We start from the raw sequence: 18,380 nt of genomic DNA on the forward strand, positions 1-18,380 counted from the left end.
TAACTCTTCCACTATTTTAGTAGTTTTAGCTGTCGGTGGAAGCCCTCTTGCCATTACTTTAATGTCTCTGGTTTGCTTATCTTCATACGAGTGCCATTGTAATTTTAGGAATTCCAAGCACTCAGCAATTTTCGTAAAAGTTTTACGACATTCGGCGTTTAATTTGATTTGTCCATTGTTTAATGTTGTTGCTCTAAATAGTATATTATTTGTTTTCATTGTTTCATATAGCAAGTCAAAGTCTGTGACATTACTTACTATAATTGGAGGTGGTCTCGGCACTTTTATTTCTTTATTCAATTCTTGTGCTTTAATGGTTTTTGGTTGTTGTGGTGAAGCTTCAGGTGTGTAGTTTGCTTTTCGTTTCTTATTTCTTTTAACTGTTATCCAGCCTACTTCTTTTTGCAATTCTTCCTCGTCTGTTTCATAGTTTACAGGCAATTTGTTTTCAGTGCACTGGTTCACTACGGGAATGCTAGTTGGATTGTATGTGTTTTGGTTTTTTATTAGGAGTTGTAGTGCATCTAATTGTTTTTGCATATTTGTTAGTGCAATTTCCAGATTCCGTCGGGCTGTTTTTTCGTTAATATACGCATTATAGAGAGCTTGCTCATTTTGCGTTCTCTTATGGTTTTCTTGACAAAAGATTTGATTCTGTTGTGCCAGATAAGCTTCACCTGACGTTGAGGATTGTGTTTCCATCTCATTTAGTCTCTGGTTCTCTCTATTAATCATTTTTATTTAATGAATAGTTTAATTCACGTTTTTACAAAAATTTCAGTACCGGTATTTGTTTCAGAACCGTTATAACGCCGCATTTGTGGTACAGATGATGCACCTCCGACCCTTAACAGCCCCCAAAATTTTACCTTTGTTACTTTATTGCAGTGACCATCGTTTTAAACACATTTTCACTAAACATTTAACGCGCAGTTTTAACACTGTTATTGTCGTCACGGTTTTTACTTATTTTTTAAAATCGCATTTGTGGCACAGGTAGTACACTTTCAAATTTATTACACTGACCGTCGCTCCAAACACGTCTTTACTCTACGAAGGTCGAACGACAACTGATCCTTTCATCATGAAATGTTCTGGTTTGATAATCCGCCTGTAGAAAGCCAAGACCTTCTCATGAATGTTAGATTTGTGTAGTTCCCAGAGAACAAATTTATATTACTATAAATATCATTGATCAGGCCCTGTCCAATTTGTATTTCATATCTTTTTTCAATTTTTTTTTACCATATTGATGTCATCTAATTTGTTTCTCATATGTTGTTATAATTCATCCAGTCAATTTATTACTCTATATTTTTATTTACTGTTTTTGTTTTATTTCGTACTGATGTACTCTAGAAATACTTTTTGTTCTCTTGTGGTATAAGTAATAATTCTTTTAGAACCTGGTTGCAGCTATGAAACCATTTAGAATTTCTGTAGACCTCTTACACCTCCCAGAAAATATTTTTTACATTACGATATAATTAATTTATTTATATTATCACCTATAATTTTACCTATTTTTTCTCTATATTATTATATTCTTCTCTTATTTTTAATTTTGTAGTTAATGTTCAAATGATTCTCTCGACCTTTTCTTTCATGATGTTTCCCATTTTTTATCATATCTATTTAGTTCCTTGTTATGTCTAACTATGATTTAGTTTCTTGGTAATTCCGTATTCCCCATCTCTTATTCTCCTACTCCAGAAATTATCATTTCTCTATATTTTATTCACCTCTTCTGTGTATTTTCATTTAAGAATTTAATTTATCTCTTTTATATCTGCTTAACAATTGTTTCATTATATATCTCAAAAATGTATTAAACTTCTTCTATCATGCCTGTTAGTTTTTTTTAAATTACTGTCCTGTCAACTTAGTATATTGAACCACGTAGATATTGACTATTATAAAATAATCATGTTTTTGTTTTTCATCTAATTTCGGTCACTTTTCAACTGCTGAATTCATCTTATTCACACAACACTTAAACGGCGTTGCCAACATACATTATAATGTACAATATTGTATAATTCTCAAATTATGTTGTCTATCCCTTCGTATATATTGTATACATTCACTAAAGCGTGTTATCCTTAATAAACTTCTTATGAATCTAATTAAACTAAATGAAAATAGTTTCAATGCTAATAAAATGAATTTCCTTAGCCGCTTTAACAATGACCATAAAATATCAAAATAAAAAACTTCTAGGGAACTTTTCCAATCGATTCGGGGACTTATCAGGGTGAGAAGACTGACTGATTGACCCTAACTGACCCAGATTGACACTTTTTATTTGGGAAAAGAATGTCCTTTCAGACCTTCGGACTTTTTTCATTTTAAGACTCCTTTGAGAGCGATGAAACTTTCTAACTTTACACCGAACGGCAGATCACTATACTTTTTATCTTCCTAATTTCTTTATGTTATTAGTTTGACTAAATATGTACATACAGCTGCGCAATTAAAACAATAAGTACATGAAATAGATAATAAAACATTAGAATAAATATTTATTTTCATTTATTTCTTTATCAGCATTATAAAGAAACCATGAGCAACAAAAAAAATCAGAACATTTATATAGGAAACGAAATACTAGGGTGTTCTAAAAACAACTCTACAAAAAAAACTTAAGCACACCACATATTTTTCACTACAACTCTTGTTAAAAATATATTTTTAGCTTTTAAAGCCATTTTTAGAGTTTTAGCCAGGATATTCATATAAATATTACAAAGAGAAACCTATTTTTTCCTTATAAGTTTTGCGTAAAATAGTGCACTTGAGCTTTATTTAATTATAAAATGTATATTAAAATATTTTGTTGAACATAGTTATAAAAAACATTAAATAAGGTAATGAGTAAAATGGTTTTAAAAAAAGGCTTTTCCGTAAACTTTCTATATAATTATTCCACCAATTTATGAATCATATTAGTGTGGTGTTTTTCCGAATGCCTTGCATTTATTACTTCTACGGCATCTATTTCCTCTTCCTGTAATGAAAATCGTTCTTCACAGAAGAATATTTTGAGTAGTAAAATTATGAGGCAGTTAAATATCTGAAATAAGAGCGATGTTGAAATAATTCTTTGTCATATTCGTAGGTTTTAGTGATGTATTTTTAAGCTATGTGAGTAGCTATATTAACTTAATGGAAAATGGTATGTTTTTTCTCTAAACCGGGACCTTTTCACAAATATTTGTATGCAATTAATTGAAAAATCTAAGCCGTATCCAATAGTGAAGTCCATGAACTACAAACATTTCTTCATCAGAACAATTTAGTCAAGATGTTTAAAATAGCATTGCATTGGATACCATTGGATATATATATATATATATATATATATATATATATGAAAATCGTTCTTCACAGAAGAATATTTTGAGTAGTACAAATATGAGGCAGTTAAATATGTCAAATAAGCTCGATGTTGAAATAATTCTTGGTTTTATTCGTAGGTTTTAGTGATCTATTTTTGATCTTTGATGATGATTTTTTGATGTATTTTTTTGATAAATTAATACGCATGAAAATGAACTTTATTCCAAACAGAAGATATGGGTAAAAGTTCTTTTGTCTCAAACCTCTTTCTGGGCTCTAGGACCTTTAATTCTTATAATAATTGAATTTTTAAATAAAATGTACTATGTACTATAAAATATATCTGCTATATATATATATAGCAGATACATTTTATATTTGCCAAATGTCTGCAAAATTCTTCAAAACATTAGTGATAATAATTAGAAGTTATAAACTTATAAACTTATAAACTGGCAAACAATATGAACTAAAAGTCAAAGTTGATGAGGCAACTTTGCGACGTGCTGACGTCATATATTTTGATAACGTAAGTCGGCTGTTTCATTGCACGGGCTATTGTTATACCGCTTTATAAAAAATTACTGTACTTCCGTGGGCCTCCAATCCACTTATTCTAATAATCTACCATTTTATGGATAGATGGATGAGACCTCCGTACTAATGTTTTCAATGCTTTGCAAAATTCTTTTTTCTGGAATACATTTTCCTTTTCATATAATAAAAAGCATCACGTTAGACAAAAAGCAAAACACATTAAAACCAAAATAAAACAACTATACTGGTTAGTTGGAAGATACTCTCAATCTGATCTAAAATCAAAGAGGTTGATCTATAATACAATTATAAAGCCAATTTGGACCTATGGGGTGCAAATATGGGGTTGCACTAAAAATTCAAATCAGTTAGTCATACAGCGCTGTCAAGACAAAGTTTTTCGGTTGAAGAACTGCACGATGACCTGGAAATCAAATGGATTTGCAAAGTTGTCTGGGATTTCGCCTTGAAACACGAAAGAAGATTACTAAATCATACTAACGTGGAAGCAATACAATTGCTGGACAGCGCGCAGGATGTCAGGAGATTGAAACGAACAAAACCATACAAATTATATAAATTGTATACATTTAGTGTAAACTATAGCTATAAGTTAATAATTAATAAATAATTATAATTTTATAATTGAGGAATACATACTGATGTATTTTCTCGCACTCGTCTTGCTTGTTAATTAATCCAAGTACATAGGAAAAGTAGTAATAAATTAATTATAAATTACGATTGTACTAAGCGTATCTGATAAAGATGTTATAAAAAAATATAATAAAAACCCGTCACCCCAAAAAAATAAAGCGTCAAAAATCTGAGGGGACTAAATATTGCAAATAAGCTCAATGATGTTTGTTAAAAATTATTGGTTTAATTCACCAATTTTAGTGGAGGTTTCTTGAGTATGAGTAGTGTACGTTATCTTAATGCAAAGTGGTATTTTTCTTTTCGGAACCGGAACTTTTTACACGAATATTTGCAAGCAAATGGTCGAAATATTTAAAATAATAATTTAAGCTCAATGTTTTACCAGTTTGGTGATAAAACTAATAACTTTAAATAGCAAAAGAATGAAAAGAATATACAAAAGAAATTTTATCAATATTTTGTGTTCGAAACAATGCTCATTTTCATCCTAAAGCGAACACATAAATAATGATTTTGCTAGATATTTAGTCGTGCATTTTCATTGGTGGGATAAATAATAAAGAAAAATAATTGTTAACATGAATCATTAGTTGCTTGAACCTGGCGTAATTATTAATACGACACTTATCAACAACTAATGGTAAGAAAATTGATCAATAAGGAAAGCGTTGTCTTTCATCAAGATAATCAACTATAATACATACATCTTTAGTGACTTGACAGATAATGAGAAATATTGGCTGGGAAGCTTTGATGCATCCACTGTATAAACCGGATCTCGCTCCGTCCGATTATACAACAATATCTTAATGGTGCAAAACTAAGTTGGTTCTTGAAAACGATGAAAGAAAAAGAAGAAATGATTGTTGAAAAGGAGGCTGGAGAAAATCACTTAAACCAGATCCTCCTTTCTGGCTCTGAGACTTAAACACTATTACAATCCCACATCTGTAAAATTGAGGTATTTCAAATGCTTAAGCAAATTCTACATATTTCTCTCTGAGATCATATTAGAAAGTTAGTCATTTTTTAAGATGCGATAATCAGTGCACAATTGAGGAATAAATTCAGAGACGCAGATTGCAATGGTTTGGATATATCTGTTGAATGAAAGGTGAACGAATTCCTCACATACTTCTGTCGTGAAACGACCTTTTGGATGGAAGACGCAGTGAACTGCCCCGAGAAAGACATAGTTCAAAGATCTGAATCGTGAGGAAATTTAGTGAAAAATTTTTTTGGTGGAGATGTAGAGTCGGGTATCGGCTATAATCATGATTTTACCAGAAAATAGGCCATCGATCAAATCGACACATATATCTTTGATTAGTTTTTGAAATATTTATGAAAAATTCGCTTTAAAAAAGCATGATAAACAAAAACGACGACTTTGCTCGAACTCATTATATTAGCGTCAAAAAGAAATGCCGTCAATAGTAATTCGTTTTCAATTAAGAGTCATTAGAAGACCGTAAAGCTACGATGTAAAAAGAAGTAAAGAAATATTAACGACGAAGAAGAAATCGTTTCGAAAAACTGAGGAAGTTTAACGACCCAAATATTTACCGTGCCAATGCCAGAACTTTTTTTAGAAACACGTTTCCATGTTGCAGACTTTGTATAGTTTGGACCGCGACCAATCGTACGACGGCCTACGTTTTTTTATAGCAACAAACGGACACGATGCACTTTCGTGACTAACACACCTACTTGTTTTGAATGCTGTGGATGCGTCGTATCGGATTGTTTTTGTTTTGTTTTACGATTCCTGGTATCATGCCACAATATATCTTTGATAGACCCACCAAACACTTTATTATAGCTAATAGGATAACAGCATGATCTTCTCAATTCAACTATAAATTTAATTTAAGACTATTAGGTTTGATTAATTATTACACAGGACCCCAAAAAATATCTAAGAGCTCTTAGGTATTGTGACGTATTCTTTATATTTTCGGGTTTACTGAATTCGAAAATTACTTCCTTTCTGTGATAGGGCGACATATTTTTCGACAATTTAAGTAACTAAGTTAAACGAATTATTACATTAAAATAAAAGAAAATGGTCTTGAAAATTATTATTTTAGTTACAAATCATTAACGATACATATTTATGTATCTAATGTATGTTCACAAGCACTCACTAAAACCTGTTCTTGTTCCCAGTGAGGCTTACTTTTCTACATTTTCGCTTGTGGAAAGAATCTGAAGAGAGTGGCAAGTGGTTTCATTTTTTTTTGTTATAAGGTGTACAAATAAATCTCAATTTTTTTCTGACTTAGAGAGAGATTAGTACAATATGTTTAATTCACAATTTGTTTTTATCTTTTAGGCAGAATATGAACTGCACGTTGAAAATAGTCCTTATATTTTATCACTCAATGCCACATCAGTAATCGTATTACCGTTCTTAACGTCCAGTATTAGTTTTTTTGCTTTTACTGTTCTTATTCTATTACGCATAGGTCTCCATTAGCAAACAATATTTTATAACTTATTGTTACTATTTAATTAATTTAAAGACCACTTCCGTAGTTGACATGATGATTCTCCTGCTGATCATATACAAAACTACAAATAAATAATCAGATATGACAATACTAATGCTGGATAATGTTGATGTTTGCCTTCATAATAAATACAGTCGCCATATAGTTAAAATGTCTGTTAAAATCTATTAATATCATTATCGTTTTCAACAGAAGGAAAACAAAAGTTTTATATTTCGTTGAAAATGATCAAATATATTCTAACAAAATGTGTAGTGGCATTGCACGTATTTATAAAATAACGATAATATGGATATTAATATAACAGTCCTGTCAGTGCTTTAAAATATTTCTTCTCAAAGAATTTCACTATAATAAACAATGAAATGGTATTTTATATACCAATTTAATTGTTATATTGCTTTAAAAGATACTGCAATGATGTAATAAATAATTTTACAATAGGGAATTAAATATAACGAAATTACTTACTTGTTTTTCTCTGATAATTTTTACTAATTTAAGGTAAATAAGATATTGATCTAAGATATGATTTTATCTTAAGCCGGATTAATACAAAGTATACACTAATTAAATAAAACTTATTGTTTTGTAAGTGTGGTTATTAATATAACGCTTGAGTTTATCTATGAGTGATAGGTGTTTAAATAATGTGATTATAATTAGTATTATTTTCAAATTATTGTGCTATATTATTATGTTTTTATTCAATTATCATTTTATCATCATAAGTATGATTAAATTGGTAAAGTTGGTGTTATTTAAAAATGTTTTTTAATAAAAATTATGTGTTAATAATCATTATTTATCTACTGAAAAACCTTTTAAGTTAAATTGGAGTGTTTTTCCAATATTTGTCCAATTTCTATTTTATGTTCTTCATCTTGTTTCTCCTTTTAGTTTTTGTATTACTTCTTCTTGTCTCTGTATTGCTTGTTTCATCTCCTCTATTTCATTATTTTCCTTTGTTAATGGGAATTTCTTTTATCAATTTTCTATCTACGCTTAATAGTTATTTAATCATATCTCTCTAACATGCAAGAATATGTGTTGGTTGATTGGATGACAATCCGAATTATCGCTTCACTACAAATTGTTATTGCATAAACAAATTCTAAAAGATAGCTAAAAGGAATCCATATCAATGTGATTCAAATATATCAAAAGAAAGTTCTTCGGAGTATTGTCATCGCTCCAGGGTAAACTGTGAGATGAGGACATCCAGAAAAAATGTCATACACGAGACGTGAACATAGAAACAAGTACAACTGGTGAACAACAATAGACTTACCCGGAAGTTGAAGAAGCAAAACTATTTCAGTTCAGATCTGAAATCTTACATCTGACTATAATAAGAAATTACTACATAGTGAAAAGCTAGTTATGTTGTTGTAAACAACTAGTGTTACATCTACATCTTAATGTAGAAAATTCTCCTTCTGCCGTGCTTCTCAATTTTTCTTGGTAAACTATTTTTTATTATAATAAGAACCTATTTTTCCTTGCTCTTTGATTTGCTTTTGCTTCAATAATTCTCCTTTTCCTGCTTTACGTACCTTACTCAGTAACGTTTATAGTCAAAATATGTATCTAATTTCAATCGACAATAGATTTTGTGATACATTGGTACCTATAACATTTTGCAATCTTTTTAGTAGTAGATGTATATAGTTCGTTTCAATATCACTTCTTTGGGCCGAAAGTGGCGATAGATCCTTTGTTATTGACCATAAAACCATGTGGTAAAAAAAACAATGTGTGTAAACACAGCAAGTGATTACATTTCGCCTAAGCATATTTAATTCACCTTTTATCAATTAATGCATATTTAATTAGTTAACTAATTTTTATTATTATTTATGATTACCAACAGCATCAGTTTCGATAGGTTTTCAGATTAAATATAAGCTATTCTGATCTCTTTGAGAAATACATACTGATGTATTAATCACTCACTCGTCTTGCTTGTGTATTAATGCAAGTACAATAGAACAGTAGTAATAAATTAATTCTAAATTAAGATTGTACTAAACATATCGAATGTAAAATGTAATTAATTAAAAACAAATTCTAACCATTTATAGGTCCGAATTATTTGACTGCAACATTCCTCGATTGATCAGATTCACAAAATCTACTCTAGAAAAAAGGTTTGTTTATAATGTTTTTAGATTTGACTCAAACATGAGGGTGTAAAGCATAAGATTAAAATGCTTCTCCCTGACCAGTATTCAAGAATGTTAGAGTCATATATTACTGAACCGATACTTCAGAGTCAAACAAGAAGATGCCTATTGACTTGACAAAAATAGAAGCAGGTGTGCCACAAGGAAGTACATTGGAACCATTTATCTGGTATACACTCGAAACTTGCCTACATTCAATGAAAATGTTGTTGCTATATTTGCGGATGACACTGCAATCGTAGCCGTTGGAGACAGCAAAAATGAATCAACCGAACAGGTACAAATATTTATTGCCGAAACACAATGCTGTGAAAAAAAATTCACATCAAAATAAATCAGTGCATATTGAGTTCGCCAACAATAGAATCAAGCAAAAGTCAGTATATATACATCAACGAGCAATTCCGTATGGAAATACTGCCAAATATTTTCGCATCACGCTCAGGTGGAAACCAGATGTTAAGAAGAAATTTGAAGAATTCAAGCTGAAATGCAAACAATGTACTAATCACTGGGTAGATGTTCAGCTCTGTCAGCAAATAATAAGCTTTTGCTTTACCAACAAGTCTTAAAACCAGTGTGGACTTGGGATTGTACCAACCAAAACTATAAAAATGCCATACAACATTCCAAAACAAGGTACTGCGAAGTATTGTTGATGCACCATGGCACATGACATGACCATCGTAATGACAGTCTGTATAAGGACCTTTATCAAACTCAAAATAACTTTATCAAAAACTATATCTAAAGACATGAACAGAGAACTACTAGATAATGATGGCTTAGGCAGAAGATTAAACAGAGTAAAACTATTTTATCTAGTTCAGTAAAGCTATAAGTAAAACTCAGTGCACATTAAAGACGTAGAAGTGTCTATCACAGGATAAGTACTCTGTAATTTTAAAACGGTAGCAAATTAAGATAAAAAGAAATAACTTATTTGTGTTAATTTACTAGATTGTCATAATTTATAATACAAAATATATACGCAAGATTTGCATTTCCCGTTCTTTGTTTAGTAAAGTGGAGCAATAATTACACTAAAAGAGAGTGCGTTTTCGTTTTGCAACAATATTACAACTAAAAATAATAAAAATCTGGCAGATTTTGCAAAAAATATGGTCGCAGAATATTGCGACCATAGTGGCTTTCAAACAACAAGCAAATGATAATATCGTAACAGTGCGTAACAGTCTATAGTTACTAAATATCTTCATCTCCATGCTTACAAAACCCAATAAGAACAACAACTAAAGCCTAACAATCATACATAATACACATATTTCGTAGAATAGATTATTGATCATCAACAATTGTTTTCGTCCAAAATCGTACTTCATTAGATCTCATTTGAACCCCAGCAATCCTCATTTATTACCTTTGGTATAAAAAGACGGTCGAGAGACAAATGTCACTCTCTGGTAAGATTTTGAGCTAAAACTATTGTTGGACCTTACCTTTTTGAAAATAAAGCTGATAGAGCTGAGACGATTGGTATTCGAGTTTTTATTACCTGAATTAAATGATATTGATGTGGATGGCATTGTAGTTTAAACAACACCATACCAACGTAGCCCGTTAAACAATTCAATTATTACATAATACATTTCTTGTTGATCAATATTAGTTCCCTATATAATTTGAATATGATCACTTGACTTTTTGTGGTTATTTGATGTAAAATATTTATGGCAACAGACTGATAACTATCAAATGTTAAAAGAGGAAATCCAATGCTGTATTAACAAAATTCATAAACATTTATTTAAAACGGTCAATGAAATATTTAATAAAAAGGTGGGTAACGGCCACCAAAATTTGTGAAACTTTGTGTGTACTTTATTTAACATTTAGGGTTATTAAAATAGGCAAAATCGAACCAAAAATGTATCAAAAAAACAAGTCATCAAAAACTAATTTGATTTATCTTTAATGATCCTTTTTTTCGTGATGAAATTATTAAAGGTTCATGTTAACTCGTTAAAAACAACTTTACTATGCAAAAGACATATGTTACAAATATTAATTATCTTTTTAATGCATTATATAGACTGAAACATACTATTTCATATCAAGAGCACTATTCCTATAAATACAAGAAATTAACTACCAGATATATCAAGTAAATAATAGTAAGACAATAAAAAATATGTGTAAAATCCTTAGCAAATTTCAAGTCAAACCAAGATAAAAAAAATTACGTTTTGAGAATGTTTCATTTCATTTTTTGAGTTTCATAGCATCTAATTTACAACAGTAATTGGTCATTAAGAAAGACCTTTATACTCTTCTCGAGTTATCTTGTCCAGAAATTAACAAATGTAACCCATTATGTCTATTCCCTGTCGCATTAATTACTTAAATCAGTAATTTAAACACTATAAAATGTAACAAGATTCATAAAAGCCAAAAAAATTTTAAAAAAAAACTAAATAAATAACTACCCCATTTTTATATGTTATACATTTAAGTATCTTTATAATAATAACTTTGAAATATAATTTATTACACAAAACTATCCTACAAAAAAACGATACCAATTATAACACATTGTTGCATAGCATTCCATTCACATCTTGTCAACATAATTCATAACAAATTCCAACAATTTAATAAAAAAGAACTATGAACACAATATTCAAAATTTGAAAACGAAATATCTTCCTCATCAACCTTCCTTATATTTCATATAATTAAAATAAAATATTGAAAACCGTATAACAAACACACAGATTTACAAGACAATGAACTGTATTTAATTAATATTCTCCTTATTTGAATTTGGATACAGATCGTAGATGAATATCTTATTTTCACATATAGAAAAATTATCCGGTACGTGATGTTGAACAAATATAAATATTTTTATAGTATAAATACACCTATACCTAAATTTATATAGACTCTTAGGGTCATATTATTATGTAAGCTTCATAAAATATTTATTTAGTCGATATAATGCCGGCTACATTTACCCATACCATATTTTGCATCACTTATTTAAATAATGTTATAAGGTCAAAGTATATGAAAAAACGCCACCAGCGACCAGCTTTTTTATGTACTGAATTTTAATAAAATAAAACTTTCCAAACTCATATTACGTTCAAATCCAAAATTTTTTAATTAATATTAACCATTTATAATTCTATAAGAAAATAACCAATTGCCACCCACTAAATTATTCTTAAAATAGCTGGAATATTAAACACATGTTTTTAACCGACAAAAAAAGAAAAACACATGAATCTAGTGGGCATTGTACTTGCACGTTTCTAGACTTATGCCGGGTCGCGTGATTAAATGCACTAACTAATCAATAATATTGTAAGTATTTATTCATTTATCATGATGATTTTAATTGTAAATACCTAACTAATTAAATTGAAATATGTTGGCTTCATTTATATTTTATATCACCATAAAAACGAATCGAACAGATATGCATTTGGAATAAAAAGGAAACATTTATTAAATAAAAAAACAAAACCTAATAAAGCGTCAAAACTAGACATAATTATTTTTAACTTACTTGCATTTATCACATATATAAACTGCACAATATTTAATAGTTTTATCCACTTATTCGTTTTTAATTTCACACACAAAGAAACTGGATGCAAATAACACGATTTTGTTTTACTATTCGGAATAGTTTTTCATCGCTGAAAATTGCAATAGACCAGTGGACTATTGAGGATTATTAACATACTAGATCTATATCGTGCGGTTTATAAAAAAAAACATCAAAATATTTCTGTAAATAATGAATTTAAATATTTTATTTCATTTGCAATTCACTATTTATGTGCGGTTATTTATTATCTTATTTTTAATCGAATAATAATATGAATTTTTCTACGTCAACATTTTTTAAAAAGTGAGGTTAGGTACATTAAATCATTAACGTAGTAACTAATAATTAGCTACATAGTAACGGTTCTCATAATTTCATCGAATAACAACAAAATTAATATGATAGCAACGTTTGATTTTTAGGAACAGACCATATAAACAAACTTGTTAGTGGTTATCTTGTTTTGTTGTGGTTTTATATCAACGTATTTCATTCGAAAACTCCTAGGGTAGTATAGTTAAATTAACAACAATATTTTCTTAGATAAGTTATTTTTCTGTTGTTTAAATTCGACTCTGTACAATAACATGTATACGTCATAGAGGGCGTATTAATTGTATTGTTTGCAAAGAAGAAATAATTTAATTCGATAATATAAATAATTAATGGAATGGAAATAAACTGTATGTACTGTAAACACAGTACATACAGTTTATTATTATAGTTTTATTTACATACGCTTATATAAGTCTGATGTATAAGGAGTGTTAAAACTTAATAGGCAATCACTTAAAAAGGAAGATCAATGTTTTACGATTTCAGGAGGAAAGAGCTTCTCCTAATTGCTAAGTGATACGTGATGTTACCCTATGATTTATTTCGATCACTCCTTGACATTTAAACTAGTCCGTACCATCATTCCTGTTACATATACACGCACGGAAAGGTATTTCTATAGATTTTTCTCGCTTGGTATTATATTAAAAAATGAAACAGTCAGAACTATTATATCAACAGAAACTAACTTTATGTTTTTTTTTCAGCTGATGGTGTTACGTATTCTTTTGGTATATTTTACGACGAATTTTTGGATTATTTCAATGAAGGCAAAGCGATAACATCATGGATTTTATCGATATTGGTTGGTGTAACCTTATGTTCAGGTAAGTGCTGTCACTGTCATTGTCATTACAGTAATTTATAAATTACTTTTAACACTACATATAAGGTTCTTAACACAATTTAATTTCTATCAAGTGATTTTACGTATTTATAAAATAAATTATTTTTTTATTTAAAAGATGTAATATGACATTGAAAATTACTTCCAGGATTTTCAACGTTTTAATTTAAATTTTAATGTGTGTCTGAGAATAATAAAACTCTGTGGGGATTGACATGTCTTCTGTTTAACAATGGGATGTAAATCAAAACATAATGTGTATACTCTTTACCTGTTTTTATATACTTAATTTTTTAAAATCTTAATTTGAATTACATAAATATAATATAAATGTCATTGTTCTGCGTTATTATTATGAATTGCATAAATTTCAAGAGCAAACTTAATCCGACATTGTTTTTTGTTAATCACACATTTACTTATTACTAAATCCTAGAAATATCAATTATAATTTAAAATGATATATTAAGACAAATATTTTTAAATAGAGCTATTGTTCTAAATTAGATATGTATAACGAAGTATTTAGAGAATGTATTTGTTTCAGCAGTTTAATATCTGAATTTTGTGGATAAAGTATATAAAAAAATGTAATTTCCGTTTGTTATGTTATATGCATTCCAAAGTACATTTTTAAAATGAGGACAAAAATTTATTATTTTGGCATACAATCATATACTTTATTTAAAATAGTCTCATCTAAAATATATTTTTTGCAAAAATGTATTTTTAAAAATTTTTTAACATCTTTTATTAAATTAAGCATCTTAAATTTGAGTTTCTGTAAACCTTAAGTTTTGGTGTCTTCAATATTTTGATTTTCTGCAGGTTGTCCAGTACTTGTATGGCTTTTACGTTGCTGTAATGTTCACGCATCTGCATGAAAGAATCATGTCTTACATTGGAATGTTGGATAACATGAATCAATTTGATTTCAAGATCATCATACAGTTCCTAGTTGATTACCTGACGATAAGCATTGTTAATTAATCGAAGAAGATTGTTTTGGTAACATTGGATTTCCCTCCATAATTGCCCCAGGCTTTATTATTCTTATTTATTTATTATTATATTATTATTTACTATTTACTAGTACAGTTGCTTAATTTTGAGTCTGATTTGTTAAACTTTTTTGTCGCCAATTTAATATGTCATTCCGCAATCGTGTCAGATGAATTGGGCATCCCTCAAGTAATTTAGTTAGGTTTCATGGCAGCATAAAATTGACATAGACATATTTCGGCCTATTACGAATGTATTTTCGTCTCTAATCCATTTGTAGATCTTGCTGACGTCCACTTGTAGTTTTTCTATATCTCTAGGAAATGATATGTATTTTGTCATAGTAACTGTGTCATCAGCAAAGGTGCCAAGTACTGTTTATTTTGTTGATGAGATCCCAGCAGTATAGAGCAGATATAGGTGTGGTCCCAAAATTCTATCCTGCAGAACTCCATCCAAAATAGGTCTGAATGTTGAGAGTTTCTTTCCAAAATATTTGACTTCAGCATATTGTAGGTTGTATATCGGTTGAAATATATTAACTTGATGTTGTGCAAATAATTCAACTTCATCATTGCATCTAACCCATTCATTTCGATCATTTCTAATAGTCACTCGAATAATTGATCGTTTGAAATCAAGTTGCCTTCGATGGTAAATAACCTTTGTATGTTTTAGGGGTTAGTTCGCTTTATTAACATATTTTTCAAAGCCATTGTGTTTATATTAGTTAATATTCTTGTCAAGTTGCGAATTCTTGTCTAGAAATAGTCAAAATTGATTGACTCTTTAAGAATACGTCCATAAGAATTTTTTGAAGACGATTGACAGGATTTCTCAAATTCCACTGAACCTGCCTGTTTATATGAAATTTCTTTCTCGACTCGTCTCGATTTTTTTAAAATTAAATTACACCCTTAAATTTCCTTTATTTTGCAGTGTTACTGGCTCTGTATGATACTCTGCTTTCAATTTCATATCCCTAATTTCAAGGGAATAATTTACTTCATGATGTGATTGCTTTCTTGTGACTGCGGTAGGTTCTTTAAGAGCTAATAAAATCTGTTCTAATAGTTTCGTGTTTGTTACTCAACATCGTCTATAATTATGAATCTTACGTTTTGTTAACAAAAAACTAGTTCTATCTTTGTCGCTGGATAGCTTCTTCAATAGCTCTCGTAACGAATTGCCGTTCAAGCCCTTTTATTTGTTTTTTGTAGCTAATTCACTTTGCGCCTTGATTGCTCACAGCTGACATAAAAATATTTTGGGAAATAACCATTAAACTTTTACAAACATAATTAACAATTTTACTCATTTATCTTTCCGACATCTTTAACACTTTTAAGCTAGTTTGTTTCTCCATGATTCATCTAAACTACTAATGATCCGACTAATGAAGAAATGCTGTAGACAAAACAATATTTAATATAATTAGTAATCAGACAAGTCAAAAAGATTAAAGGACATGAGTAAAGTTACTTCCAAAAAATATGAAAGTGAATGAAGCCCGGAATATTTAAAATGATCTAAGATTAATGGGTTCGACCCAAACGATGAAATAGCTGAATTACTCGCAAAATATTTAACTAACATATTCCAACTGAACGATATAAAATCTACAATAGATATAAATCCTATTGATCAGCCCGAGCAGAAAATCTGATTTCTACGATGAAAGTTGTCGCAGAAATTGACACTAGCTAAATCATAAAAAGACTCCTGGAATTGACTACAATCCTGAGTTATTACAAGAACTGCCACGAAAAAGCAATAGTCATGTTGACATGTCTGTTTGAGAATGAAGTATGCTCCAGAATGTCTCAAAGTTTCTCGAATAATTATGCTTAAAAAATCTGACAAACCTGCAGAACATGTTGAATCTTACAGACCTATTTCGCTGCTACCTGCGATCAAAAATATTCGAGAATCTGCTGTTAAAACGTATTAAACCATTCATAGAAACACCAGAGTACACAAAGTAACAACGTTTGTTGAAAAAGCATTCGAAGAAAATAAATACTTCCCTGCAATTACTGTTGACTGCTAGAATCATATATTTTCGAAAGAAAATTTAAAGTTTTTCATGAAGTCATGAACACTCCTGTATCTGCTGTATACTGCTGATATCCCAACAACAAAAGAAACGGTACTTGGAACACTGACGACACAGATACAATGTCAAAAGATGTATCTCTAAAAGATGTATAAGGCTGTAGAAAAATATAAATAGCGTTCAACAAGATCTGCAAATTGACTACAGACTGGAAATATATCTTAACAGGTGCAAATATACCAATGTTAATTTTACATGTGGATGACGGACGGATGACTTGATGGATGCCCGATTCCTCAAGTAAAATCAGCTAAATATCTCGGAATATATCTCGATAGTCTATATATCTCACTGTCTCACTCACTCGCAGAGTTAAACTGTACTGGTTATTCGTAAGATACTCTCTACTTGACATAAAATCAAAGGGATTGGTTTATCAATCAATCATAAAGTCATTTTAAGCCTATGGGGTGCAAATATGGGGATGCACTAAAACATCAAACAAACTAGTAATCCAACGCATCGAAAACAAAATTTCCACTATTAATTACCAATGCTTAGCTGCACGATGACCTCGGAATCAAATAGGTACACGAAGTCATCCAAGATTTCGCCCTAAAGCATTAAATAAAGTTGCTAAATCAGAGGAACGTTGTAGCAATACAGCTACTAGACAATACGATGGAAATCAGAAGATTGAAGTGTACCAAATCACACAAACTTCTTTAGTTTTTTTTTTTTTTAATTTGGGAAAAACATACTGTTCTATCCCGTACTCGCCTTACTTGTGTATTAATGCAAGTACAACAGAGCAGTAGTAGTAAATTAATGTATTTTACTAAGCATATCTAATGTAAAACGTAATTAATTTTTTTTAAATAATCTGAACTGTCAACATATTTGTTAATAATTTTTTTTTTGAAAAATATCATCTAGATATATATGAAATGAGATATAAAGCAATTCATAATTCTTAAGAGTGGAAATCACTTTGGCTAAACAATGTAAATATATATGTTGAGCATCCCAAAAGTTGTGCGTAGCCAAAATTAATATTTTTAGAAACATTCAAGTCAATCACTATGAATTTCAATTAAAATTTTAACATTGACTGACAAGTTTACGTCCTCACATATAATAATCGATTCTAGGGTTTTGATGAAAGTTGTATTACTTTTCTATGATATTATAATATATTAAATCGGCCTCTGATCACCTATATTTTGACTTTTAAATGAACAGTATATTTAGTATGTCATCAACCAAAGGAAACAATAAAAATTTCAATTTTATTTGAATAAATTTTACTTCAAATAATTTAATC

The 18,380-nt window shown here is 29.6% G+C and overlaps 1 protein-coding gene across 1 annotated transcript in view; it reads left to right on the top strand.

Moving 5' to 3' along the window:
* The window catches only part of Mct1 (Monocarboxylate transporter 1), a 102,147-nt gene that overhangs the window by 58,009 nt on the left and 25,758 nt on the right, over positions 1-18,380 (top strand). Inside the window, exon 3 of the mRNA XM_076413593.1 lies at positions 13,859-13,978. Within this exon, the coding sequence (XP_076269708.1) occupies positions 13,859-13,978 (120 nt within the window). The remainder of the gene's footprint in view (positions 1-13,858; positions 13,979-18,380) is intronic.

This window comes from Rhynchophorus ferrugineus, unplaced genomic scaffold (assembly GCF_030347505.1).
Source record: "Rhynchophorus ferrugineus isolate W39M unplaced genomic scaffold, kcgeb_rfMv2 rfM9, whole genome shotgun sequence".
NCBI lineage: Eukaryota > Metazoa > Arthropoda > Insecta > Coleoptera > Curculionidae > Rhynchophorus > Rhynchophorus ferrugineus.